We start from the raw sequence: 25,926 nt of genomic DNA on the forward strand, positions 1-25,926 counted from the left end.
GGGGAGTATATGTATCAGGGGAGTATATTCCCCAAGACCAAGATCAGCCCCAGAATCCCAATTTCTCCAGTTCACACCAAAAGTCAATGGAGAAACAGGTTTGGGCAGGGGAAACCAAGAGAAATCAAAATCATTCTTTGGAAAAACTATAGGTTTCCACTTCTTAGAGTCTAGAAAGATTAGCTTCATTGAGCTAAAACATTTTGTGAATGTACTCTGAAGCATTTTTGAAGTTCCTGACTTCAAAAGAAAAAGGAAATTTTTGTTAAAAAAGCTATCAAATTGTTTCCAAAGAAGCATAACCTTTACATCTCTTCATGTTGTGTGCACTTGTCTCTGTCAAATAACAGTGCAGTCTGCTTGGGTACCCTTCCCTAAGTGAGTAACAGACTGATACCTCCTCCTTACAGCATGCAGTCTGCTGGTCCCTAAAGAAAGCATCAGGCCTTTGCCGTTTGGATTGCATGAAACTTTAGGAGACGGAAGGGGAAATGAGATTGTTCCTGTAGTGTACATTGGTCAATGTTCTTAATATTCAGTAGGGAAAGGAAATGGACAAGCTTGGTCTTGAATCCTCAGCCTAACCCAGAGTACAGTCATTAGTACTCTGTACATGTACAGAGTACATCAATTACCCTTTGCATTTTTTAAAGATTGTATAACTTTTATTATATATAAAAGTAAAATAGTAAAAATAACCTGATTGTATGCTTGTCTACAAATGGAATGGGTGTTGACTGTATATTGTTGTGGGTTTAATAAGAATGAAACTAAAACCTCAGTATATTTGTTCTGTTTCCAAAGCTAAGAAATACTAAAGTTTACCAATTTAAATGAATGTCCCCTCAGATTCTATTATATAGCCAAATTAAAAAATAATTTTGATTTTATTTATTTTAAAAACTTAACATCCCCACATCTCTATGTGATTGAAGTATTTTTCAAGATTTCTATTGCATGTAGAATTTAGAGAAAGTGAAAATATTGCTGCCCTAAGAATTGAGAAAAATACCCCAAAATAGGAGAGCTCTAACATTTAACAGTTTCATCTTTACTCCAGCTCTGTAAAGATGGAAGAGCCATTGATAAACATGATCATTTCAGACACAGGTTTCACACCGGTCTGAGAATAAGATGTCAGCTGGTGCCCTCATGTGGATAAGTGTGCCATTATATATAATAGAAAATGAAACTTTTGGTCAAAACAAAGCCATAGAAACTTTAACATCTCAGATTTGCACACAGAATTTGGACAGATGGTTTAAGAGTCTTTCATTATCCTCTTGCACTACAGGCAATGCCATTTACTTAGTTGTAAGCAGAATTTGCTACCTGGATGCCAGTATATAGCATAGCTCTTAATGTAAATTTTAAATATGAAAATGAATTCATTATCTGCAGAACCACAATATCTCTCCCTCAAAAAAACCCCTATGGATTCATACTAAAATGTAAAAGTATCAAGTGACTGGCTTTCAGAACTAATCACACAATGTTTTTCCAGGGTTTGGAAAAAATTCAACAGACTATAACCTTTTTAAAGAAACACCTTTCCTATTTACAAAGGAAGCATTCCAGTTGTCAGCCATCACAGAGAGGAGCTGAATATGACCAGGGCATATGGGCTGGTGGAAATAATGCCTTTATGATCAGCCTCATTGGAAGACACCATCAAGATCTAGGCGTGATTTTCTGGAAGTGTGCAAAACAGGTGAGTGAAAAGCATAGACTCCTTTCAATAAGAATATTCCTTTTCAATACTAATTCAGTTTAATACATACACCATGTGGTGATGAACATCTGCAGGGATCAGCAGGGATCCTGTGGATAGCAAGCAGGCAGGTATGAGGTAGGCAGGATGAGTAGGCAGGATGCAAGCTGCAGCCCACCCCCTGCAGCTGAGCAGAGCAGGTACACTTCTACTGTACAACTGTTCCTGTGGAGTGCTTATTAAAGTGTATGCATTTTTAACTCTATTACTTTAAAATATTAAACTCGAAGTGTAGAATTAATCAAGTTGTGCAACATTTTATAGAACCAGCTATATAATATTTACATCTTAAATGTAAGGAAAAGATTGAAGGCAAACCTTCTACAATACGTTAACAGATATCAAAAGGATCACCATGTCGTATAGCCAGAATCTAAACCTAAGACAGAATGCCATTTGCAGAACATTCTATTACAATTGTGCTGTATGTGCCCCCAGTGGCAGCTGTTATTAAGACACTAAACCAAAATACTGATCTCAAATAATAGTAATTAAAAACTTCAGCAAAATTTCCCCATTCAAGCCGAGTAAAGCAGCTATAATAACTAGAAATAATGGAAAGACAAAGTAACTGCAATCTGTAATTTGACATTACATATTATGAACTTGCAGAAGTTTTGTTCATTTTCATTTGTCACCTACAGATCTGACTAGTTCCTGGGAATTTCCACTGGCTCCAGAAAAACTGATATTCTGAAATGCTTCTCACTTTGTACAGTATTTCAAATTCTTACATGTTATGATAATTAGAGTGCCAACAATCTGGGAATGCAAAGCAACAACTACTATTTATCTGCCAGCCTTTCATGTCTCCCTATTCTAGGTGCTTTACAAAAGGACAGAATGGCATACAAGCCTACTGAACTACAAGACCAATTTTATCTTTCTAAACATTATTTCAGATACCTAATTTGAAATTCCTTGCCCTATAACAACTTTTTTACAGAAATTCAAGACCTTTGCAGGAAGCAGTGCATTTTTGACAACACTTTTTTTTTCCAAGACAAATGACACATTTAGTATTTTAAATATTTAGACAATCCAGATCAAATATTAGCCAGGCAGTTCAGTACAAGACAGTTTCAAATATGCAGTTCTATGGGTTAAAACCTGCACTTTCCTTTGGCATTGAAGTTTGCAGAAATAGTTTTTTATGCTAGCATCAGTCCTGAATGCCCTAATACCCTTTTCCATCATTCTTCAGAGCATGTGTTGTATGACTTAATAATCATCAAAAACTCCATAACTGGCTTTACTCGAATGATGATGGTGTGCATTCTAGTTTAATACAACCTTGAGCTACCTTTTTGGGCAAGGACAGTATAAAAAGGAAAGAAGTAATCTCTCTAAGAATACTGCAGTTGCCAACAAAAAAGAAAAATACTTTATACAAACCCTGAAAATTTGTGGATTTTTAAAATCTCATTGAAGAAGTTACACATTTCACTTACTGCTGTTGCTCAATAAAAATAAATTCTTGTAGAAAAACTTGCCCATAAATGAGACAGTTGAACAGAAAGACTTATGTCCCTATGAATTATAGTTCCGGACTGCTTATACTCTGCCTTAAAGCTGTGTATTCTTTTTCTGTACTTGTGCAATGCAATTATATTAGAAGGCCCTCTTAAAACTGGGTGATCTATTGGTTTAGGGAGCTAAAGATTGATTCCAGATGTAGTCCTGCTCTTCTAGCCCTTCAAAAAGTAACTACTGCGCCATCTGTTTTGTAATAGACAATTTCAAAGAGTGCCAAGGGAAATGTTAAATACATTGGTCAAACAGCCACATATACCTCACACACAGGAATCCTAGAGGTCACAGTGTCTCAGACAGATTCATATTTTCAAGTTTTTCCCTCAAATGTTCCACTATGGAAACTCAAGAAACAGCTCTCCTTCCTTCCAAAACAGGAAGATATTTTCCAGATTATTACCAGTGTTGACACGTATGATGCCAAATTCAGACCTGAATTCAGTGGAATTACTGGAATTCACAGTGACATCTCTCCTGTACCTGCTTGACTTCTGGATCCTTGTAGATTATTCCAAATTACTTTCAGGGTTGTTCAGGTTTGGGTTTTTTTTGGAGGGGTTGGGGTGTTTGTTTTTCCCTTCTTTTCCTTTGGTTTTGTTTTGGGGGGTTTGTTTTTTTGTTTTTCTCAAATGAACTTAGTAGCAAAAATGTAATACTAAAATGACTTCAGATTTGGCTGGTTGTCCAAGGAATATGAAGGGTGTGTGAAGTAATGAAGGGTTATTCCATGTCATGAGCGATAATTTTTCTTTTCCCTAGTTATTTCAGGAAGCTTGAAGTAAAGGAATTTTCTTTGTTCTTCTAAATAACGTCTTATGCATCAACATCTCAAAAAAAAAGCACTCAAGTCTGACATCAACATGGCCTAAATTCTTCGCAACAACAAAACTGGAGTAAAAAATATTCTCTGAAGATTTCCCAAGTATAAATCTGAACTTCAGAGCAGCAACTCATGATTTATACCAAACAGTCCTGAGAAAATGTTTAAAATGAAAACAAAAGGAAACAGAAAATCTGCTAGAAATTAGAGAATCACAGTCTTATGCAGTCCTAGAGAGACTTTTTTTCCTGCAGCAACATTAGGTAAATCATTAGTGAAAAGAATTAAAGATTAACAACATGTCTCCAGTTCAATCCTCTTTGCTTTTCCCAGTGCATCCAGTCATATTTTATACCAATTCTTGTACTAAGTTGTTACAAAATTAACTTAGGACTAGCAGACAGAGTAGTGCACTTATTTAAGTATTGCTGACTTTGCTGTGGCTCTCTCTATTCAACATCACATGCAGAATTAGTGCTTTAGACTGTAAGCAGAGTGTCTGGGCGTACCCTAGCCACATCTAAAAGTTCAAAGTTTCCTGATGGTAAGTAAAAAAGAAATTAGTAGGTGAAACATCCCTATCTAGAATATTCCTTAGAACTGAACTTCTTTAAGCTGCTATTTGGGAAGTGTAAGGATATCCCACATATACAAGAAAATTTGGATTTTCAGTATTAAACATTATTAAAACAAAGAAAGGTTATGAAGTGGAATAAGAAACACCTGTTTTGGAGGACATCATAACATAACTTTTTTGAAATTGAAGACATCTGAAAGAAATAAATTCTGAAAATGTACATACACTACATTCTGGCTAATGTACATATTGGCATGAGAGAATACATGCACACCTTTCTGCTACAGCAAAGGCCCCTTTACTTAGGACAAGATTTAATTGAAAATAATAGAATCAAGAAGTAACAGAACAAGATATTATAAATTGCAGATACTCATATTCCAACCCAAAAGGTCCAAGAAGAAAATGGTGCCTGAAAAAAGGACACAGAACAGGAAATATTTTAAGGGAATATGATATAGACCTAGTCTATATAATAATGGATAGTTTTGAATCCTGGTCTCTACAGAGCTAGCATATCTCCTGCAGAGCTATAAAATTATCTCTTATTTAATTTTAGGTACATATCTATACTCTCCCCCCCAAAACACCAAACAAGCCAAAGAACCAAACAATCAAACAAGATCAATCTGGATAAAACTCATTCTTGCAAACCAAGCAGTGTAGTTGTCCCACCTCTTTCTGAGGCTGATGTTCCTGGAAGATAAGACTTCCAGAATAAAGAGGTATTTAGGGAGAAATTTGTTTTAGCCACTAATACTACAACTCATCTTAATTCCTGGTTTTGATTAAGAATTTTTAACTGCTTTTTAGCTGTTCAAGAACATAGATAAGGGACCATAAGAGTGACAAATCATACACTATTCCTCTGCTTCCTAGACACATAATCTGGCTTTAACTAAATCATTACAATGCAGAGATGAAGACTGATCCATCCTTTGAAAAATACTCAAGAATTGGTTTAGGTGAGTTATTTCTTCAGCATCAAAGAAAGAAAATCCAGAAATTCACTGTCAGTAACCCATCTCTCCTTATTCCATAGTTGTCTTAACCCTAAATGTACAGATAAATCCTTCAAAGCTCACTGTTTTCTGGGCTGAGAGGCTAATTTTCTCCAGCTGAGGCCAGTACTCCTCCACTTCACTCTAAGAACACCTATTATGGTACACCTTTTGCTTGGGAAAAATGTGCCAGCCACTTGCTAGCTACTGGCTGGGTCACACACACCATGTCAAAGTGATCTATTCCATCTAAGACGTATAGATCCAAAATTACTCAGCCCAGAGAAAAAAAGAAAGCAATTATTTTGTTCACTTGACACATGCTGTGTTTAGGAGAGTTCAATTTGTAACACTAGTTAATCATTCACAAAAGAACAGAGTTTTAAAAAGTAACTTATTTGTTCCTGGCAGCAGAGAATTAAGACACAATGTACTGAATAACTGGTGCAATACAATTGCTCTGCAGAAATTATTGTATTTCTATCACACACTTTTTGGAAAACGTAATCACTTTAACTTTCATTGTTTTTGTAACTCAGAGGCAAGAATTATTACGCAGAAAAGTCTGCTTCCTTTCTTAGCCATCTTTTTAGTTCTTTGAGTTTCTTAGTTTTTTTGTTGGTGGTGGTTTCTTGGGGGTTTTTTGTTTGTTTGTTAGGTTGAGGGGTTTTTGTTTGGTTTTTTTTTTTTTTTGTTTTTTTTGCCTTTTTTTACTAACAGTGTTGCATCCAGGAAGGACTGATGTTCTTGTCCAGAGAAGGGCAACAGAGCTGGTGATGAGTCTGGAGCACAAGTGCTGTGAGGAGCAGCTGAGGGAGCCGGGGGTGTTTGTCCTGGAGTAAAGAAGTCTCAGGGGGGACCTCATTACTCATTACTCTCTACAACTGCCTGGAAGGAAGCTGTGGTCAGGTGGGGTCAGTCTATTCTCCCAAGTAACAAGCAACAGAACAAGAGCAGACGGCCTCAAGTTGCACCAGGGGAGATTTAGTTTTCATATGAAGAGCAATTCATGAAAGGGTGATCAGGCATTGGAACAGGCTGCTTAGGAAAGTGGTAGAATCACTGGCCCCAGAAGGGTTAAAAAAACCTGTGGATATGGCACTCAGGGATATGGACTAGCGGTGAACACAGTGGTGCTGGGGTAACAACTGGACTCAATTAGAGGTCTTTTCCAGCCTTAACAATTTAATGACCACCAGTGCAAATCACAATTACTGCCCATAAACTCTATGGCACTGATGGTAGGAGAAATGGGTGTCCATGCCTTTACAAACAACTAGATAACGTGAAAGAACCAATCAGGCTCTGGAAGAATGGGTGTGGGGGTACATGCTGGAGGGGAGATATGTAGAGTATGCGGATCTCTTAAAGGTTGTATCTTCCTAGTACCTCACCCTCCAAAAGCAGGAGTGTGCTTAGAATAAATGGAGGCTGTGTCTGCTAAAAACTGGAGAGATCCTAGATGGTTATGCCCCAGTGGGATCTCCCTAGTTTTCAGCAGAGTTTGTTACTGCAGGACTTCTCTGTCTCATTGTGGACCCTGGGCGTTGGCAGAATGATTTCCTCCACACTGCTAATGGCTGTGGACTTACCCCTCGTTTGTCTGCCTGGAGGAGGTCCTCCATTACTGCTGTGAGGTTACGAGTGTCACCAGACAAACACTACAGAAATAACCCTGGCCACCCACAAGGAGAACTTTTGGCACACAGTTATGCCGTGTGGAACAACTGCTGTGGGTCTCTCGGCAGCACTTTCTACACACCCCGTGTCACTCTCCCCTCCCCGGTGAGAGCCAGCGCTCTCCCACCCTGCTCATTACTGCAGGCAGAGGTGAAACAGGCCCTAACCCTGAAATCCTGGGTCAGCTCTGAAACGGATCCGTGGCTTTTACACGCCAACTCTACCTGTCCTGCGCATTTAGTACATGTTTAACACGTCAGGCTGCGGACGCGTAATGTTTGCGAACATCTGCAATCCCGGTGCGCGCGGGGCTGCGAGTCCCCTTGAAAATCCGGCTTGTAAAGTGCCGTCCTCAACACTGTACTCTCAGGTTTTGGGCAAAGCCCCGGCATCTCCCGCCTTCGCCACCACCCGTGAGGTGAAGGAACCTGCGGTGCCCGGCCCGACAGGGGGAGCGGGCCCGCGGCGCTCCCGGCCAGGCCGCAGGGGGCGGTCCGGGCCCGGCGCCTCTCGCCCCGGCGCAGGCGCCGCCGTGGGCCCGCGGCGGAGGGCAGCTCGCCCCGGGACGGCGGCTCCATGCGCTGCCAGGTAGGTGCCACCAGCCGGCGACCCCGGGGCCGGTCCGGCCGGAGGCTCGGCCGGTGCCTGGCAGGGCGGCAGGGCTCCTGCTGCCCCTGGCCCCGATGGGCAGCGGGAGCGGCCTGGGCGGCGGACGCGGATCCGCGGTCACTCACCGCCCGCCGCCCTCTCCTCCTTCCCCACCCTGTCCTGACAGCCGGGGCAGGAGGGACGCGGCTGAGCCGATCGGCATCGAGATCTTGGCGCTCTGGTTCCGGTCGTGTGCTGGTATTTTGGGAGCGGTGTTCTCGGTAGGCCCCGCGGCGGCCCTGAGCGCTGTCTGTTCCCCGGGCAGGTCTCGGTGCTGTATTTCGCCAGGAGCGCGGAGCTGGCGGGGCTGCGCTGCGAGACCCTCTCGGTGCCACGGGAGATCACCTCTCTGCAGCTCTGGGAGGAGATCGTCAAGGTACACCCCAGGTATGCAGCAAGGGTAACCTTGCGGTACACTTGAGGCACAAAGAAACGTGGATTTGTAAAATTTTTTTTTGTAATGCAAATTAGGTATTTAGCATTAGACTGGAATACATAGCAGTACTTCAACAGTACAAACCCAATGGTCTTACCTTCTTTTGGTAACCCTAAACACTAAATGTTTTGTACAGCTGGAAGTGTTGTAGCTTTTTGTATACACAAGGAAGGCCCAGGTGCAGGAGATGTACCCAAATCTGGGCCTGAGAGTACACATGGTCCATTGTCCGGGAGGGCTGTGGTACGGTAACCTGAAAACTACCATGTTATTGGTCTGTGGAGAAGGTGAGATGTTGCAAGGAGAGATCATGCAGAGCCAGGACAATAAATAAGAAATAAATTATAATATGTGGGTATTTCCAATTGCTTAGGTTAGACATTAGGAAGAAATTCTTCATTGAAAGGATGCAAAGATATTGGAATGAACTACCCAGGGACATGGTGGAGTCACTATCCTTGAAGTTTTTTAAGGGAAGATTGGACTTTGTGCCATGGTCACAGAGTGCTTTTCAAGCTTAATTGATTCTGTGATTAACTGCTGTGAGCCATTGGTCTGAGCCTATGGCACACTCTGCAAGGCAGGTCAGGAAGGGAACTGAAGCCCCAGAAGCTTCCAGCCACTCAGCCTGACACAGCAATTATGGTCAGCCACTTCAGTGCTCTGAAACACTGCTGTTTGCATTTCATAAGGAGTCTGGTCCTGAGAAAGTACTATGTATGCTGTAAGGGTCTCAGCAGCATTGGTGGTCTTGGGGGTGTTAATAGAAATGTCCCCTGTGTTTAAAGCTGAGGGAAGGTGCTCAGTCCTGTCAAGAATGAGTCTGATGAACAAAGGTGGGACACCATTTTGGAGAGATAGAAGGGGATAAAAAAAAGAGTAAATTATAAAAGAGGTTGTGGTCCTCAGGATTTAGTGCTTAGTGCTCTGGACTTACCATAACTTTGGACTTAGATGTCCAAGTCTTTCTTTAGTAAAATGCTCTCAAACACTGTGAAAAAAAATGAACTGTTTAACATTGGTATCTGTTTCCAAGTGAGAAACTCTTCACAAAACACTGGACCAGGGACCTTTTCCTCACAGAGAATTGAAATAAAGTGTGTTTGGGTGCTAGAGGCAGTAGGGAATGCATATATTTTACTTTGCAGCCTTTTCGTCTATGTCAGAAGCAGCAGCAGCACCGTTGGTCATTTTGCTGTAATTTGTCAACTTTGTCCTTTTATGAATGATGACTTAGGGCAGTAGAATTTTCTGGAAAAACTCAATGTAATTGTAGGGCATTGACCACAGACTTCTATTCACATTGTTAATGGATATTCAAATTACAGTTTGAGCGTACTTGACTGTGCTTTTCTGTTCGACACATTTTCCCTAACTAATTGGCTTGCAAGGGACTTTAATTAGAGCCTGCCCTTCTAATGGGCACTTCAGTTTCATGGTAGTGCACAGTCCTTTAGTGGCTTGCTTTGCTTTCATACAATCCCTCCCTTCAGTCTGTTCTCGGTGCTACTGTGTTTTGCTCAGCCTGTGCCTTGATTATTTTTCTCTATCTAGCTGGTAGGAAACAAGATGATTTTTACTTGTACTCTTTTGGTCTGCTTACTTGTTTCTAGGCAATACAGCTGAGCTGGTTTTGCCAGATTTTGTAGTCTCGAAGAAGAACTGTTATCATGCCTGTGTCATCTGTGAAGCAAAGTGAAAATTTTCCAAGATAGAAATCCATTTTAATTTAAGTGAAATGTACATTTTTAAGTTAAGTCTGTAGTTAAAAACCATAGTTATTTAGCCAGACTGCAAAGCCTAAGCTCAGTGAAGTTACTTCAGTGAAAGACAGAATTAAAGAGAAAAAGACAAAAGATGATAGAAGGAGTCAGAGCCTGCTCTAAAGGCAAGTCAACCTGACCTCAAATTTTTTTCTGATAAAAAAGAACTAGTAGTAAAAGTCAAACGAAACCCATAAAAATGAATATGTATGAACCTATTATGAAACTGTATGCATATGTATTTAAGAAAGAGATAAAAAGAGACCTGAAGTTCTCAAAAGTACGCATGCCTTTTTTGAAAAGAGCAATCTCCACATGCGTCCAGCGCTGTAATAAACATACCAACTTTACAACTTTGACAAAGTTGTAAAGTTCTCTTCTTTTCGCCGCAAAACATCTGAAGTAAAATGCAATTCTTTTTTCTCCTGTCTTACTGCTATGGCCCTCATGTTTGCTATGTAATTTTACTTAGTCATAGAAATGATTCCCTGCCTGATGATATCCAGAGCTATGGACTCTCACAGCAATATCTCACATAAAAAATATGTAGAAGATCTGCCAGAAGACACATCACATTTGCTCTCTTAGTTCTGTGGCCATTCCTTATCAATAGCAGGTTTCAGACCTGTAAGTACAAAAAGCCCAAAGTCTCACAAAGTCTGAGCATGCACAAGAGCAACTCTCTGACTACTAAATCTTCATGAGATCTTATGAACACATACCACAATGCTTCTTGATGCATAAGAAAATTGCTCCAGTCCTGCCAGACTGCATCAAGACAGTATTTCCTTCTAATCCCAAATTGGATAGTTGCTGCCTCCCGAGTTACCAACTTTTTTATTGTAAGCTTCTGAAGTAGGTCCGGTATGGATTTGTTTTGTTCTAACATAGGCCTATGACAAATCCAGTTCCTGATTTCTGAAAATTATACTGATCTAATTTCTTTTTAGCCATTACAAGAAAATCCAAGATTAGGAGGTGTGTGTTTGTTGTATTTTTGACAGTGTCTTGGAAGTGAAGTTGTGTAAGTCTCAGTGGTTTTTACCTCAGCTGCCCAATACTGGGCACTAGTTTGCTGTTTAATGAAATCTCATGGTTAGATGCAGACATTGTCTGGAAACCTATTTGTGCTCTTTCCAATCCCCCTCAGGCTTGCTCTCATCCGGGATCAAGTGGTGTTTGCTGTTCGGCAGGAGTACGTGCTTCTTGGAGATCAGCTCCTGGTCCTGCAGCCTGGAGACGAGGTTGCCATCATCCCACCAATTAGTGGAGGCTGAACCTGCCCAGGTTCTGTTAGGTAGGTATCACTTACTGCCTAGTTTTCTGTGGAGTGTAATCTTGTGCTAAAATACCTCATGAATTCTGTGTGATGTTACAGGAACCTTTTCTTGTTTAGGTCTGAAGATGTGATTGCAATTCTCTCCCTCCACCCCAGTACTCTTTTGAGAAAACCCAACTTGTGTTTCCGTCTGGTGAGTGCAGTGGTGCTGAGCAGAAACTATAAGCCAGTGTACCAGTAAATGATTAACTTGTATGCAGTAAATGGAAGACATTTGCCAGAGAGGTCAGGCATTGCTTTGAATCTGGGTTTTAGGTCTTGTTACTCTTTCCTGGTTGCTTCTTCCTACCAGTGGAAACTTAGCTTGCTTAAACAAGATAATAATGAAAAATTTCCTGCCGCTTTTAAACAGAAAAGATAATAAAGTAAAAATAATTGACTGCTGCTTAAAAATTTTGTTAGTTTGTGGCTGTTAAAAAGGTGTCCTTAGAATAGCTTCATTTCTTTGCCCACTTTGAAGTGCCAGTCCATCTATTCACTGCAGCTTGTTCCATTGCTGCTGATCAAATTACTTCTCATTCCTAGGTGATCTAATGACTGGCTTCTACTCAGATAAGTTAGAAGTGTCTTCTGTGTGGCTGTAACAGACTCATAGTATGAGGACCTGAATGTCCTGGAGAGCATACTCAACTTTAGGATTAGAACTCTAATCCATGCTTATCAGAAATCGTTGTTTTAAACTGTTTGATTTGATGAGATAAATAGGAGGGACTGACAATATCACCACAGATTTACCAGCACTACACAGTGGTCTGTGCTGGTTGAATGTACTGTTGAACCAGGGCCTTGGACTAATTATAGTTTTATCCCACTGTACTAGACTTTCCTATCAGAAAGAAATATGTATGCCATTAAACCAAGTAATTGCTTGTTATTTGCAGTTAATATACTCTCAGTGAGGCTGCTGAGAAGTGAATTTCACATGTAGACTAGTCTCTTGGGCAAACAGATAGTGCCTTGTGTTGTGCATAAATTGGGGCATGAGCACTGGATAAAAAGCAGTTGGCTGATGCTAGTATCTTCAGGAACAACAACAGAGTCTGTTTGGTTTCAGTTTTTCTATTGTGATATGGAAGAAAACGAAGATGTGCCAAAAGATTTTATCAAGCTCAAGTCTGAAAAGCTCTCTGTAGATGAAGTGTCAGAGCTGGTTGTTTCACCATACTGCGGGGCAGTGTCTCTGTTCATTGGTGAGTTTAATATCTGTGAGCTAAGTCACTAGTTATGTTACTAGTCTAATAAATGTAACTTAGGTTGTCCACATCCCAGACTTGTAGTTCTCAAATAAATCAGTTCCGGGTCTGAGTCCATTATGTTTAGAAAACAGGTTCTGAATTAGTAGAGCAAGACCATGGCAGCTCTTAAACAGCTGCCATGGGCTAAAGTGGTGTGGAGCTTTCTGGCTGATATGGCTATCATAGGACTAAACAGAACAGTAGCTCTGGAGTACAGAACTGCCTGGGAGTTGTTCCCCTGTCCCTTGGGATACAACTTGTTCACGGTGGGAAATGGAGTACTGTGGCTCTGACAACCACATGTCCACACCTGTATGTGAGGTTCTGTAACTCAGGTCTTAGTTGAAAATGGAGTACTGTTCTACCAGCGAGCTGGTGAAGGTCAGGCTGATAGCTCTGTATAGGGCTTAATGTACGTGGCACACATATGAAACTGCTTTGTGTTTAAACCTTAGTGCTACTAGGTTCCTAAATACTGGGAATTTAAAAATTATATGGGCAAATGCCATAATAACCTTATATAACCTTACCAGTTACCACAGAAGATGTCCCAGCCTTGGGTATTGTGGGCTGCAGATCTGTGTAATGTGTAAACTAAATTCTCCCTTTTATAGTAAAGATTTATCTTGTTCAAATAATCTCATTATGCAGCCATGATTAGGGAAGTTGTTTATATTTGCACAGTGCTGACCTTGACCATAGCAAGAGATCCTGGGCTTTTACTCTCTATTAATGTAGTATATAATGTGTATTATAAAGATACAATATGTATTCATTTGCCCACTGCTTTTAGCTGATAAATCATTTTTGTTTAGGTACTACAAGAAATAATTTTGAAGGAAAAAAAGTCATTCACTTAGAATATGAAGCATATACTTCAATGGCAGAGACTGAAATAGGGAAAATCTGCAGAGATGTTAGACAGAAATGGCCTTCAGTCAAACATATTGCAGTGCACCACAGACTTGGGTACGTATGTCCATACCCCATTCTTCTGCAACTGGAATATCAGTTCTTGTCTGCTGCATGGCTGTGCTTACATAGTTGCAGAACCCGCAAGAGTGTTTAGAAACCATAGTGCAGCAAAGCTGGCTGCAGGATCAAGCTCTTGCTCTCGAGCTAAGTTTCAAAAATTTTGTTTTCAAAAATGTGTTTATTGGTAGGGTTTACTGGAGTCCACACTTAGCCTGGAAGGATCTTTCATGCTGATGTGATATTTTGAAAGTGGGGAGATATTTCACTCCAGGGAAGGGGAGGCTGTTAGTTTATTTTGTTCTTTATTTTTTAAAGGTGTGAAGTTGGCAGCATTTTCTTTTTCTCTTCTCTCTCCTGTTGAGGGGCTGCAGAATGTTCTTATTGTCAGATTTTAGTCTTTTTATGCTACAAAAAGTCTGGAAGCTAAGGCTGTGGGGCATGGTAATTGCCAGCCATGCTTGTGAGAGAGCCTCCTGTTGTTCCTTGAGTCTTGGATAAGCATTTTCCTTTTGATTCAAAACGTGTAATGCTAGTGTCTGACATACTCTTAGGCCCTCCCAGTTCAGAGAAGATTTCTTGCTAAAACTAGCAGGATTTGCAGAAATCCTGAAGGAATTTGGGATGTGATTGTAAATGGTAACTAAGATAAAAGGCCTGAGGGGTGGTTTCCCTAGATTTCCTTTATAGTCAGCAGAGGGAGTGGCTGTCATGAGGGCAGGTCAAAGCATTTAGGCTGAGATTTCTTCCTATAGACTGGGCTGAAGGAGTCTGACTGTAGAGGGAAGATTGGGGGGCAGATTTTGGGAGTGCTACAACTGCAAGGAGAAACACAGAACCTTGTGGTTCTCTTAAGTTTAACACAGCACACCAAGTAGGAAACTTGGGAATCTAAAATCAGAATTCATCAAAAAAAGAATTCATCAAAAATTTGGTTTCATTACAAAATCTCCTAGTGTGAGGCAATTAATTTCTTCTTTCACAAATTCTTATGCAAACTGAGATGATTTCTTAGGTTTTTAGGTAAGAACTGGCTGTTCTAATTTGTTATTGTTCATTATTAAGCCAGCTTCCAATGAGTTTCCTATGCATTGTTACAAGTTAGCAGTTTCCCCCTCTTAATTCCATAGGCTTAATTTTAAAAAAAGAAAGAATAGAAGAAAAAAGCCTCTGTCTGGTGGGTTTATTTATTCTAGAGTGTGGAATTCTAACATCTGGTACTGATTTTGGTTATGGTTTTCTTTCTTTTAAAAAGTGTATAATCTTTTGGATGTGGTTTGACACTTGCTCAGTATGAATGAGTCAGGAGAGCATGTGGCCAGAATACTGACGTGACATGGCTACAACTTTTGGGTGCTCTTGATGTTAAGTGTTAGCTAAAGCTGCTGTTGTTCCTCTTCTCTCCCTAGTGTGGTTCCAATAACTGAAGCAAGTGTAATTATTGCAGTCTCCTCTCCGCACAGAGCAGAATCCCTTGAAGCAGTGATGTACTGCATCAATGCCTTAAAAGCATCTGTTCCTATATGGAAAAAGGTATGTTTAGGGACAAAATCAAATTTAGGCCTGTGCTAGTCTTAGACATCTGGGCTGCCTTAGCAGTGTTCCAGGCTGTAGCAGCTGCTCTTGATGGGTTGTCAGTGTCTAGCACCAGTGAGTTTCTTCTGCTGCAGCCAGGCCCATTTGTGGCAGGTAGAGCATCTGGAAGGTTCTCCTGGACCTGTACCATCTAGCTCCTCTTTATTTTGAAACCGTCCTAGGGTGAAAGCAAAGGAGGCCTGAGCTGTCCTCTTTTGAGTAGCAAAACTCAGTTCTGCACAGGCTTATGGAAGAATTTGAGTCAGCTTTGCTTTGGACAGCATTGCAGTTTGGAAGTAACAGGAGCATTTCTTGCCTGTCTGTTTGCCCCTCATTGCTGTGGCCATGAGAAAGCACAAAGCACTAAGCAACAGCACACAATGAGCAGAAGTCCCAAAGCTTTATAGGCACACAACAGTGTGTGGAGAAGCCCAGGTCTAGAAAGGGCCTCATTGTATAAAGTCAGTGTTGCATGCGAGTAATGAGTATTATCTCTGCCTCCTGTCCCTGGCAGAACTTGGTATGTGGTTAACAGTGATATTCCACACATTACTTCACTTTTTTGATACCTCCTGAGGAGATGGAAGTTCTCTCAGAATAAATAAGCAGGGACTCAGAATTTGCTGCTTAGGACTGGACTGCTGCTGGTAATCCAGTCTGTCCTTAAGATCTATTGGTAGTGTATTTAGTGTATTAATGTAATTTTTATTTTAATATTGACATTTTGTTACATCTAAATTTTTGTCTCAAAACAACGGTACAGTAGGTTAATATAGCAGCATGAATGCTGTGTACTCTACAGCTATTATATAATTTCTTCTAGATCTCTTTGTTGAATTGACTTCAGCTTAGGTGGGCCCTTTTAAATTCAATGGGGATCAGCCTGGGGTTCAGCCAAGTCCATATGTTCTAAGGGTGCTGCCCTCTCTTCTGCTTGCCAGCCAAGTGCTGTGCAGTCCTGATGTGATCAGTAAATGATAGTGGGATGGCTATTCAGTTTGGCCTGGCTTGTAGCTGTATATAGCAGACTCACAACATTTCCCATTCTTTGTTTATATTACAGGAGATTTATGAGGATGAATATTCTTGGAAAGAAAACAAGGAATGCTTTTGGGCAAATTCAGAAAAATAATTGTACTTCTTTGAAAATAAAGTGTTACTCTTCCTAATGAGCATATTTACCTTTGAGTTTTTACAGAGATTCTCTGTTTCTAAATGGTTCTAACAGATGTTTCAATTTCAATACTTTAGTTTGGACTGAGTGAAATGAATGAGGATTAATTAGGGGTTTTACTGTCCTTTGGAATTGCCTTTGTGTGCATTTTTAACATGGAGTCAGTTTTAAAAAGAATCTTCCCTAAAATTCTTTGTGGCAAGGTTTAGACTACTCTGTGATAAATACCGTTCTAATTCTTTTACCTTGGTAGTCTGTGTTCTCTGTCTGCATGACAGGTCACCACAGGACAATTGCATTTTTTTCAATCTGAAAGTTCAGAGAGGTTTAATTTTATATGACTGCAGACAAAGTTTGCAAACTTTATGCTATTTTGACATTCTTCTAACATGAAAGCTACTTGAAGTAGATAAACTATTTTAGTGCAGACAGAGGAGAAAATACAAACTATACCCCAGAGTTATTAAATTTTTAGTAGTGCTTATTTTCCAGTAGCTCTGTCTCACAGATTTTTACTGTGCAGCTGATACTATGAGTCCATTGAATTAAACGATATGGATAGGGATTGATACAAAGTTAAAGCTAGTACTCTACCAGCAAAAACAATTGCATTAGCAATAACATGCCAATCTGTAACTACTTAATGATGTCTAGACAAAATTTTGAAGTGACTTTTTGGTTGTGTAGTTGTGTGGTGCTGCAGGAGGAAAAACCCAAGCCAGCTATTACTACAAATACACAACTATAGTGTAATTATGTTCAGTAATTTGACTTAATATGTGTGGGGATTAAAAGTCATCAAATGGAATAGTTTTTCAAAGAAAAGGGAGTTTTTTGAACTTACTGCAATTCATATATGTATTTATATTCACATTTCAGATTTAATCTTATTACAGTTTTTCTCTTGTTACTGTTTCGAAAACTAGTTAAATGAACTGACATAATATGCCTGGGTTTCTCTGGAAATATTGGGTTATGTGTCTGAGCAAGATAATTTGATTTGTTATTCTCCTGTGCCATGGTAGTATTTAGATGCTAATAGTTCAAACTCCCATTGTGTATGGCAGTTCTGCTAATGCTGGGAGGCACTGTTATCTAGTTGTCATTATCAGTGTAGACAAGGTAGATACAAGTGAAGGAAAATAAGGTAATGCAAAATTATTTGCTCAGTTGCTCATATATATGTTCCTATATCATATATAGTTATTTATAATTCAGGTGCAAGGTCGTACTCCTGAGTCAGGGCAATCCCAATCACAAGTACAAGCTGGAGGGAGAATGGATCAAGACTAGCACTGGGGAGAAACACTTGAGGGTGTTTGTGAACAAAAAGCTCAGTATGAGCTGGCAACGTGCACTTGCAGCCGAGATATCTGGCTCTGTCCTGGGCTGCACCGAAAGCAGCAGGGCCAGCAGGTCAAAGGGTTTGATTCTGCTCCTCTGCTGTGCCCTCAAAGGACCCTGCTGGAACACTGCATCTGGTTCTGGAGCCCCCAGTGCAAGAAGTTTTGTTGGAATGAGTCCAGAGGAGGACCACTAAGTTTATCAGAGGACTAGAACACCACTCCTATGAAGACAGGCTGAGAGCTGGGGTTTTTCAGCTTGCAGAAAGCTCCAGAGAAACCTTACATCACCTTTCAGTACCTAAACAGGGCTTACAATAAGTTTGGAGGGGGAATTTTCACAAGGACAAGGGGGAATGGCTTTAAGCTGAACTGAGGGTAGGCTTGGATCAGATAATAGGAATAAATTCTTTACTCTGAGGGTGGTGAGGCACTGGCACAGGTTGCCCAGATAAGCTGTGGATGCCCCATTCTTGGGAAGGTTTAAGGTCAGGCTGGACGGGGTTCTGAGTAACCTGGTCTAGTGGAAGGTGTCCCAGCCTATATCAGGATGGTTGCAACTTGATGATCTGTAAGGTCCCTTCCAACACAAACCAGTCTTTGATTCTGTAATCATTACATCACATACTAGTGAAGCTTCAGCTGTATATTGTATTTTATTGTGTCTGCAAAAATCTACTAACAACTTCTAGCTGCACAAAGTAAAATGGGGAAAGTAGGTCATGATCGGTTTTTTTCCCCCAGGGATTTTAATCACTTTTAATACTTAGCTACTGTATCTGAATTAAGCAAATTTTAAGGAAACATACAGCTTCAGGCAGAAACATTGTTAAACTGTGCTTATTAAATTGTTGATGTACTTTCCTCAGTGGAAGTCAGGCCTTCATCTGCAGGACAGCAGCTGCTCTTTGCATGTTTACAGATAACACTCTACAAACCATGTGGGCCCTATTATCTAGGCAGAGGTGGTCAAGTACAAGACTGAGTTTTCGGTTTTTTTGGAGGTTGGAGAGAAGCCCTCTGCTGTTTGAATGTCATTTTTCCTGGGAATTGTACAGAAGAATACTGAGCACAATCACTTGCCTTGTGAAAGAATTATTTTTCACTTTAGAAGAGAAAGAAATACATGAACTTTTTCATACTTGGTGTTCATTTTTCCATGTTTATGTTTGCTGTTACTATGCAACTAATTAGTGTATTAATTTCACAAAAATAAATGTTAGCTTGTTTTTCAGTGGATATTTTATGAATTAAGTAAAACTTATGCAGTGGTTCCATACTAGTGTTGTGCTCTGATACAGAAAATCGATAGTATATCTTTGTTACCATTGTTAAATTCTATTTGGGACCCCATGATCAGGGGCAATTCCTGAGTTGCAGTAGTGTCTCTTTAGTGCCTTTCTAGCACTGCAGTCTCCTGGAAGATTTTTCCAGGGTGACCTTAAGTGCACCTTCCCCATCAGCAATGCAGCTGGGAAGGAGGGTGCAGAAGAGAGAATAATTGTGTACTTCCCCACAGTGACCAGGAACAATGAATGGAAGAGATGTTGTACTGAGTCACAGCTGAGTGTTACAATGTGTGTATGCTGCCATGGTAAAGACAATGAAATGTCATTTTTTGTCCCTAGCTGTGCATGAGGCAAGTACTGCTTTGTTCTGGAACAATGATATATCAGTCTTGTGTAACTTTGGGTTCTTCAGCTGGCATGTAAAAGCGAAATGGAAATGTTTCTGGGAGGGATGATGTGCTAATTAGAGGTAAAATGTATCTCACTGAAATTTAAGTTCATGCTCTGAACTCAGAGTTCTGCCTCCCTCTGTAGGGCTACCCTCTCTGCTAGGGCAGTATTATCATAAGAGGGCAGATTACTGTATTCTAAGATAAATGCTTAAGCTGTGTCTGAAGTGTCCCAGAAGCATTTACAAATTGCCAGGCCAAGGGATGAATCCCAGCAGTGTCTCAATGTGTGTTAAGAAAAGATGTTGTTGCAATTCTTGCTGTCCACACATGCAGAACTACAGTGCTGGATGAGGGCTACTCTGTGTTATGGTGAGGTCCATTGAGTGGGAGGATAGACAGCTGCAGATCTGTCTACAAGGAAGACCCAGCTTTCTGGGATGAGTCCAGCTGTTTCTCTTCCTTGTCCAGAGTAAAGGCTAATCCCACCTCTTCATGAGGCCAGCTGTGTTGAGTTGGTGGCTCTGGTGCATAGAGCAATGTTCCCAGACACAAATGCTACAGACCCAGAGGGTCACCATGTGATTCCTGTAGATATCTGCCAGATGAGGGCTGTCTGTGGAAGTGCATGTCTTCAGAGCGATAATTTGTCCTTCTGAAAAGATGCTTTAGTCTTGGCTGGCAAAATTTGAATACATTGATCCACCCCTTTGTCTGGCTGAACATCCATGTACCAGCACTGATTGATTTTAAGAGTTTCCTTTCCTGATTTTGAGCATTGTGCTCTGTTCTCAAGAGAAGCTCAGCCTGATGCATACGGTGAAAACAGCAGCTGATGGATTGTCATGGAATAGTGGGGCGGGTGAGGAAGGGGTTGTTTTATAAGGGGCCTCCCCAGGAGATGGCAGCCAAGAGATGGCTGAGCTCAGGTGCTGCCCATGCTGGCAAATACAGACCCTCACTTTGGCTGTTGCTCATGAGAGTGGCACTGCTGCACTCAGGAATGAAGCCTTTAGATGCTCAACTTTGAACTAGATTTTTGGCCTTTCTCTCTGCTCACTTTATGCACAGCTGTTCCAGCTAAGTTGTAGTTTTATAGAGTAGCACATTCATTTGTTGCTTCAGAAGCATTAAAAGGAAGAACTGGTAAATCTAATTATTAACAAATTAGATGTTAAAGCAGACAGTGCTTCCCTTTCCCTTTTAAAATGCTATGAAAAACAGCCTTGAGCATTAAATGCCATTAAATACAATTAACTGTCCTGTGGAGGTGATTGAAAAGAGTTCAGAATAGACTGATGACTATAAATTACCAGTTTCTTTGAGCACCTTAGGCCAGTTTTTTGAAAAACAAACACACCATAAAGTTTGATTGTATCAACTTACTGTAAATTAGCACCCTGATCTATCTTTGTAGCAGTTCTTTCTATAAAAGTTCCATTTTGACTATTTTAAGGGGCAAGTACATTTTAAAAACTGCTAGCATACTAAAACCTGTGATTGCATACAAATAATTGATTAACTGAGAACAAAAAGGTTCACTTAAAATGTAGGACACTTTTCTAAAGCTATGAAAATGTACACTTCATTTACTTTCACAGGCAATAAAAAATTGAGGTAATTAGCTATAGATTTTGAGATGCATTTTCATACCTTAATTCTTTTAGTCTTTACTTTGCAATCTTTTGTTGTAGTTCCGTTTTGGATGGGCTTTAACCCCAGTCAGCAACTCAGCCCCACCCAGTCATTCACTCACACTGCCACTAGTGGAATGGGGGAGAGAATAGGAAGAGTAAAAGTGTGAAGTCTCATGGGTTGAGATGGAAGTTTAATAGGGAAAGTAAAAACTGCTCATGCAAGCAAAGCAAAACAAAAGAATGCATTCACCACTTCCCATTGGCAGGCAGGTTGAGTCAAACTCAGAAAAGCAGAGTTCCATTGCATGTGACAGTGGCTTGGGAAGACAAACACCAAACACTCCGACTGCCTGTGGTCAGTTGTGGGCAGTTGTCACATCTCTGTCCTTTTCCCACTTTCCTATGCACCCCCAGCCTCCTCGCTGGTGAGGTGGGGTGAAGAGCAGCAAAGGCCTTGAACCTGTCAGCACTGCTTACTGACAGATAAAACATCCCTGAGTTATCAACAGTTTCCAGCAGAAATCCAAAACCCAGCCCCATACTAGCTACTGCACCTCTGCCCCAGTCAAAACCAGCACATACATAAGTCAGTATATAAGGAATCTAGCTTGTAATTCTGCAAACAGTTAAGACTTGCTGAAAGACGGAACTTTGTGCCTTAAGATTTGGTTCATCTGATATTCTGTGATGGAAGTGTAAAAATTGGTAGCCTGAAATCTAAGTGTTTATGTACCACTGGTAAAAGTATGGAGTAATTGGAAGTGGAAATTAAAAGCTATGTAAAAATGTGTAGTTTTCAGGTGGTACTTTCTGACAATATTGTCTTCCTGTCATCTTTCTATTCATAGCCAAGTTCCTCCCTCTCTTCTTTTGCCACATTGTTCCTGCTGAAAAGTTGAATTCAGCTTTTCCAACATATGGTGGGGTATAGCCAGAGCCAGAGTTGTGAAAAGCTACTGCTGACCAATTCTGTAAATAGATAAAGTGCAGAGACTGGCAGAATGGGATGTGATTTTAGATAGCAGTGATAATAAGCCCATGTTTATAGGAAGGCCTGGCCATGGTAATGTTTTAACACCATCTACTCAGCTAGAGCTTTACAAATATTTTGCGCTTATGTGAGCTGGGTTACAGTACAGTACAGCTTACTGGTTATGTTTCACTCTGGACTGTGATCTGCAAGACTTCAGGTGCAGTGTCTTTGTCTACCTAGCAGAGTCAAACCCTCAGGTTCTCACTGTGTGCTACTGGGACAAAGCCATATCTGGCCCCATTTTATGCAGTGCTTTTTCAGTAGCATTGGTTCTCTTTAGGGTGCTGTCTAAAAATAAATGAGTCTGTGTTCAGCAGTAGTCTTGGGTTTTATTGCAGTAATGCTGTTAGGCCCTCAGACAGGCCACCACAGTGATACAGTCCCTGCTCCCACAGAGCTTACATGCTAGCTTTTAGAAGTCAACTTTATTATAAACTCTCTCGTATATTCCAATTTTATACATAGGCTCACATGAAAGCTACTCAGATTTTGGACTTGATTCTAGTACTTCAGGAAATCAGCAGCTAGATTTCAAGACCAGAATCAGATATAACTTGAGTTTGCTGAAGGTATTGCTGACTTTTTTTGCTGCAAGCACAAAGAGAAGTACATGCTGAAGCTGAAAATTTCAGGGTATTTAAAACATGCTGCTTTAAAAAAGTAAACTTAAAAGGAAAAAACAAACCAAACCCTTGCACACAATACAAAATATACATAATATTTCCAGTATTATTTGCGGTTGTGCCAACTTAAAAGTGCAATAGACTTAGTCATTACAAAAACTGAATATCCATTTAAGTATTAATTGTAAAAGAAAAATAAACTAGTAACTTGGAGTGGTTAGGTTAGAATACAAAAACCTTACCCATTGCTATGTCTCCCCTTTATTTTGGAAAAGCAGTATTGTGTCCAGGCTGGGAAGGAGAATTATATTATCCATGTCAAAATATAACCCAGTGAAGGCTAGTGAATTGAATCATTGCTACCTGATTGATAAACTGTTAAATCCCCAAAGAAGATGCATATTTGATATTGACCTATACTTCCCACTGAATGCAGAAGAAGGAAATCTGGGTCAAGGCCTGAATTGCCTGGTAGGCAGCACCAGAAATTGAAAATTCTACCATCTGGTGTATTGTGAAATTCCGTCTCTGCTCTGGAGTGCATGACCCTGATTATGTAGGAACTTCCCACATACATGGCTGTAGGGGTTATTTTTTTCTGCACAAGTTTATATAAGAATTGAGGCAGACAAATTTTTTCTTTCTACTCTCAGAGCATTTGCCCTCAAAGTTTATAATTACAAATCAGGAGCTTATTCTTTAGATTTATGCAATTGATATTTTTTCCCCACTTTTTAAATATTTGTGTTGGTCACAGACTCAGCTGATGGCAATAATCTTGTTTCATAATTGATATAAGAATCTGAATTGTTTTTCAAAATGTTAGAAAAACCGCAACAAAATGTCCCAAAATGTAACATTTCATAGGTACAAAATAAATTCAAAACACATATAAAACTACACTGAGCATAATCCAGCTGTTGCTGCAAATGAAGCTGTTATTTGCCAAAGGGATGGTTGGCTTTTGACTGATTAGCTATTAAAAAAGACTGAGTAAAACTTTCAAACGTGCTTAAGCCTAGTCCCTCAAAAAATAATGGAAAAGTGCCTAAGCATAATTACAAGCCAGCTTTGGGGGGAAGAAACCATAACTTCGTGTTCTCAATCAGGCACATTTGCATGTTTTACTCTTCAAGTAAATCACCTCAAGTTGCAGACAATCTCACTTGCATGGCAGCATGCATACAAAAAACACACACATCTTCTCTCACAATCAATTTTAAGTGTAACTGACAGGCATGAGAGAGAAAGGCAAGCAAAAGGCCAATTCCCCTGACTGTTACCAGTCTTACAGCATGGGCCTTGTATAAGACTGAGCTTTCATTATAACCAGGCAGCGTAACAGCATGTGATAAACTTGAGGTGTGTAACCAACACAAAGTCACTCAAGTGTTGTGCTCAGAGCTCATTCCAGAGCACTACAGTACTTCACTGTATAAAACATAAGTTAACTTCATCAAGACATGAACAGGTAGGACCAAAAAAAATGTGGTAGGTAAGGAGGTTGTACTGAACTTTGGTCTCCTGGAGGGCACTGAGATGCTAAAGAAGTAAGTGCAGTAAACATTTTACAGAGCTTAGATCTTCACTATCCCCTTTTGTAACGTGCGTAAGTCCTCAGTCAGCTATCCCCTTTAGTTCACTCTATGCTCTTGGTCTTGCAAAATCTTTCAGTACAGAATTAAAGGCAAGATCTTGACTGTCTTTTCTATTTATGTCAAAGACCAAACTGATATCAGAGGGACCGAGAGTATAAAGGCCAGCATAACAGTAGTAGTGCTTCTCAAGATGAAAATGAGTAATAACATTGCAGAGAACATGCTGTAAGTGATTATGAAATTCATATTTTCTTGTCAGGAAGAAAGTATGCAGAAGACAGTTATACATACTATTTGACAATACTTCCCCAAAACAATATCCTTCAGTAATTTAGTTGTGACCTTAGTGCAAGAAATAAGAACTTTTGGAAGACTTTGCCCAACCAGTTGTCCTGTAGCATCCAGACAGACATCTTCATACACAGTTCCCAGTTTATAGATTAGTTAAAGCAAAGGTTTGCTGGTGGAAATTATTTTTCTAAAACAATAAGGATGGAGCTAGTCAATGAAAAAATGACTTTTCTTCTCCCAGTCTGGAAGCTGTATTCACCACACATTCATCATCAGCTTAATAGAAAATGTCCTTTAACACATGTGGTACTTGTCAACTGAATTACCAAGTGATGCTATTCCACAATAATCTGAAATAAATTCTTCTGTTTCACTCTGCAGTGGATCAAGAGAAGGGCTGCTGGAACAGAATGTTACTGTATACTCCGGACCTGCCAGTTCTAAGGGTTAAGTTTGTTTGAAAGGCAAAAATTTACAAGAAAAGGCATTATAAATCATTTTTGAAAAAACCAAACTGTCCCGCAGTTACTCTTACAATAGAGTAGAATCTGTAAAATATTTCATCTATAAAGACACTTTCATTAAAAATGTTTAAATGTTACTAAGCTTTAAGGCACTCCAGCTGAAGAACTGACTGATCACAACTACTGTTGGTGGCTCAGATCTCCTCTTTATCCATGTAACTCATCTTCAGTCTTTGTCCTTTGTGAGTTCTGCAATTTCATCGACATCTTCTATATCCTGTGTCATTTTCTCGTACTGTCTCTTGAAGAAGCCAAGCTGTGAGAAGTATTAAAATAACACCACATTGCAGTCAGTCATTGATAATTGCAGTCAGTCATTAATAATTCATTGCTCAGCAAAACTAAATACTGTGATGGTAAAAATGCAGCTGTGTGCAAGCATACCCTATAGAGTTTGATTTGTAGACAATTCCTGCCTCTAAAATGAAAGGAGGTGGGCCCTAAACTCCTACCTGGTGCAACTGAATGCTAGAGCAGCAGTGCTGATTAGCCAGTTTTCTCCCTGCTGAGATAGGGACATTTCCATGATGCCTTGGTGTGCCAAGAAGCACTTCAAACACCAATGCCCTGGCACGCAGAAAAACTTTCCCCTTTTTCTATGTAACCTTTGTAATTTACTTTTTGCCCCTGCCCTTTCTTTCCCTTTCTTTTGTCTGTTCTTTTGTCCCAAATATG

At 40.1% G+C, this 25,926-nt stretch overlaps 3 protein-coding genes across 4 annotated transcripts in view; 2 read left to right on the forward strand and 1 right to left on the reverse strand.

Moving 5' to 3' along the window:
- Window positions 1-7,870: 7,870 nt before the first annotated feature.
- Window positions 7,871-25,926, forward strand: part of LOC131570939 (molybdopterin synthase sulfur carrier subunit-like) — a 32,360-nt gene continuing 14,304 nt past the window's right edge. Inside the window, exons 1-6 of one of the 2 annotated variants that reach the window (XR_009275930.1) lie at window positions 7,871-7,970; window positions 8,296-8,417; window positions 11,380-11,526; window positions 11,608-11,701; window positions 12,623-12,758; window positions 13,619-13,772. Coding sequence is in view for 1 of the 2 variants with exons in the window: in XM_058823385.1 (XP_058679368.1) it covers window positions 7,959-7,970; window positions 8,296-8,417; window positions 11,380-11,506 (261 nt within the window). In the remaining variant the exon portion in view is untranslated. Of the gene's footprint in view, window positions 7,971-8,295; window positions 8,418-11,379; window positions 11,527-11,607; window positions 11,702-12,622; window positions 12,759-13,618; window positions 13,773-25,926 lie in introns of those variants that run through there. The other variant, XM_058823385.1, reaches the window with a different exon arrangement.
- On the forward strand, window positions 11,632-16,519 carry LOC131570938 (molybdopterin synthase catalytic subunit). Its single transcript, XM_058823384.1, has 5 exons — window positions 11,632-11,701; window positions 12,623-12,758; window positions 13,619-13,772; window positions 15,185-15,308; window positions 16,414-16,519. The coding sequence occupies exons 2-5, from the start codon at window positions 12,638-12,640 to the stop codon at window positions 16,480-16,482; spliced, it is 468 nt and encodes a 155-aa protein (XP_058679367.1). The 5' UTR covers window positions 11,632-11,701; window positions 12,623-12,637; the 3' UTR covers window positions 16,483-16,519.
- Window positions 22,584-25,926, reverse strand: part of ITGA2 (integrin subunit alpha 2) — a 48,667-nt gene continuing 45,324 nt past the window's right edge. The window contains exon 29 of the mRNA XM_058823383.1: window positions 22,584-25,507. Within this exon, the coding sequence (XP_058679366.1) occupies window positions 25,418-25,507 (90 nt within the window). The 3' untranslated portion in view covers window positions 22,584-25,417. The remainder of the gene's footprint in view (window positions 25,508-25,926) is intronic.

The sequence above is a fragment of the Ammospiza caudacuta genome, chromosome Z, assembly GCF_027887145.1.
Source record: "Ammospiza caudacuta isolate bAmmCau1 chromosome Z, bAmmCau1.pri, whole genome shotgun sequence".
Taxonomy (NCBI): Eukaryota; Metazoa; Chordata; class Aves; order Passeriformes; family Passerellidae; genus Ammospiza; species Ammospiza caudacuta.

What these genes read in the sequence shown, in the direction of transcription:
- LOC131570938 (XM_058823384.1), top strand. Translation starts at nt 12,638, where the DNA reads ATGGAAGAAAACGAAGATGTGCCAAAAGATTTTATCAAGCTCAAGTCT. An exon ending in GCAGTGCACCACAGACTTGG is followed by an intron (nt 13,773 to 15,184) that starts GTACGTATGTCC and finishes TTCTCTCCCTAG; the next exon opens with TGTGGTTCCAATAACTGAAG. An exon ending in CTGTTCCTATATGGAAAAAG is followed by an intron (nt 15,309 to 16,413) that starts GTATGTTTAGGG and finishes TTTATATTACAG; the next exon opens with GAGATTTATGAGGATGAATA.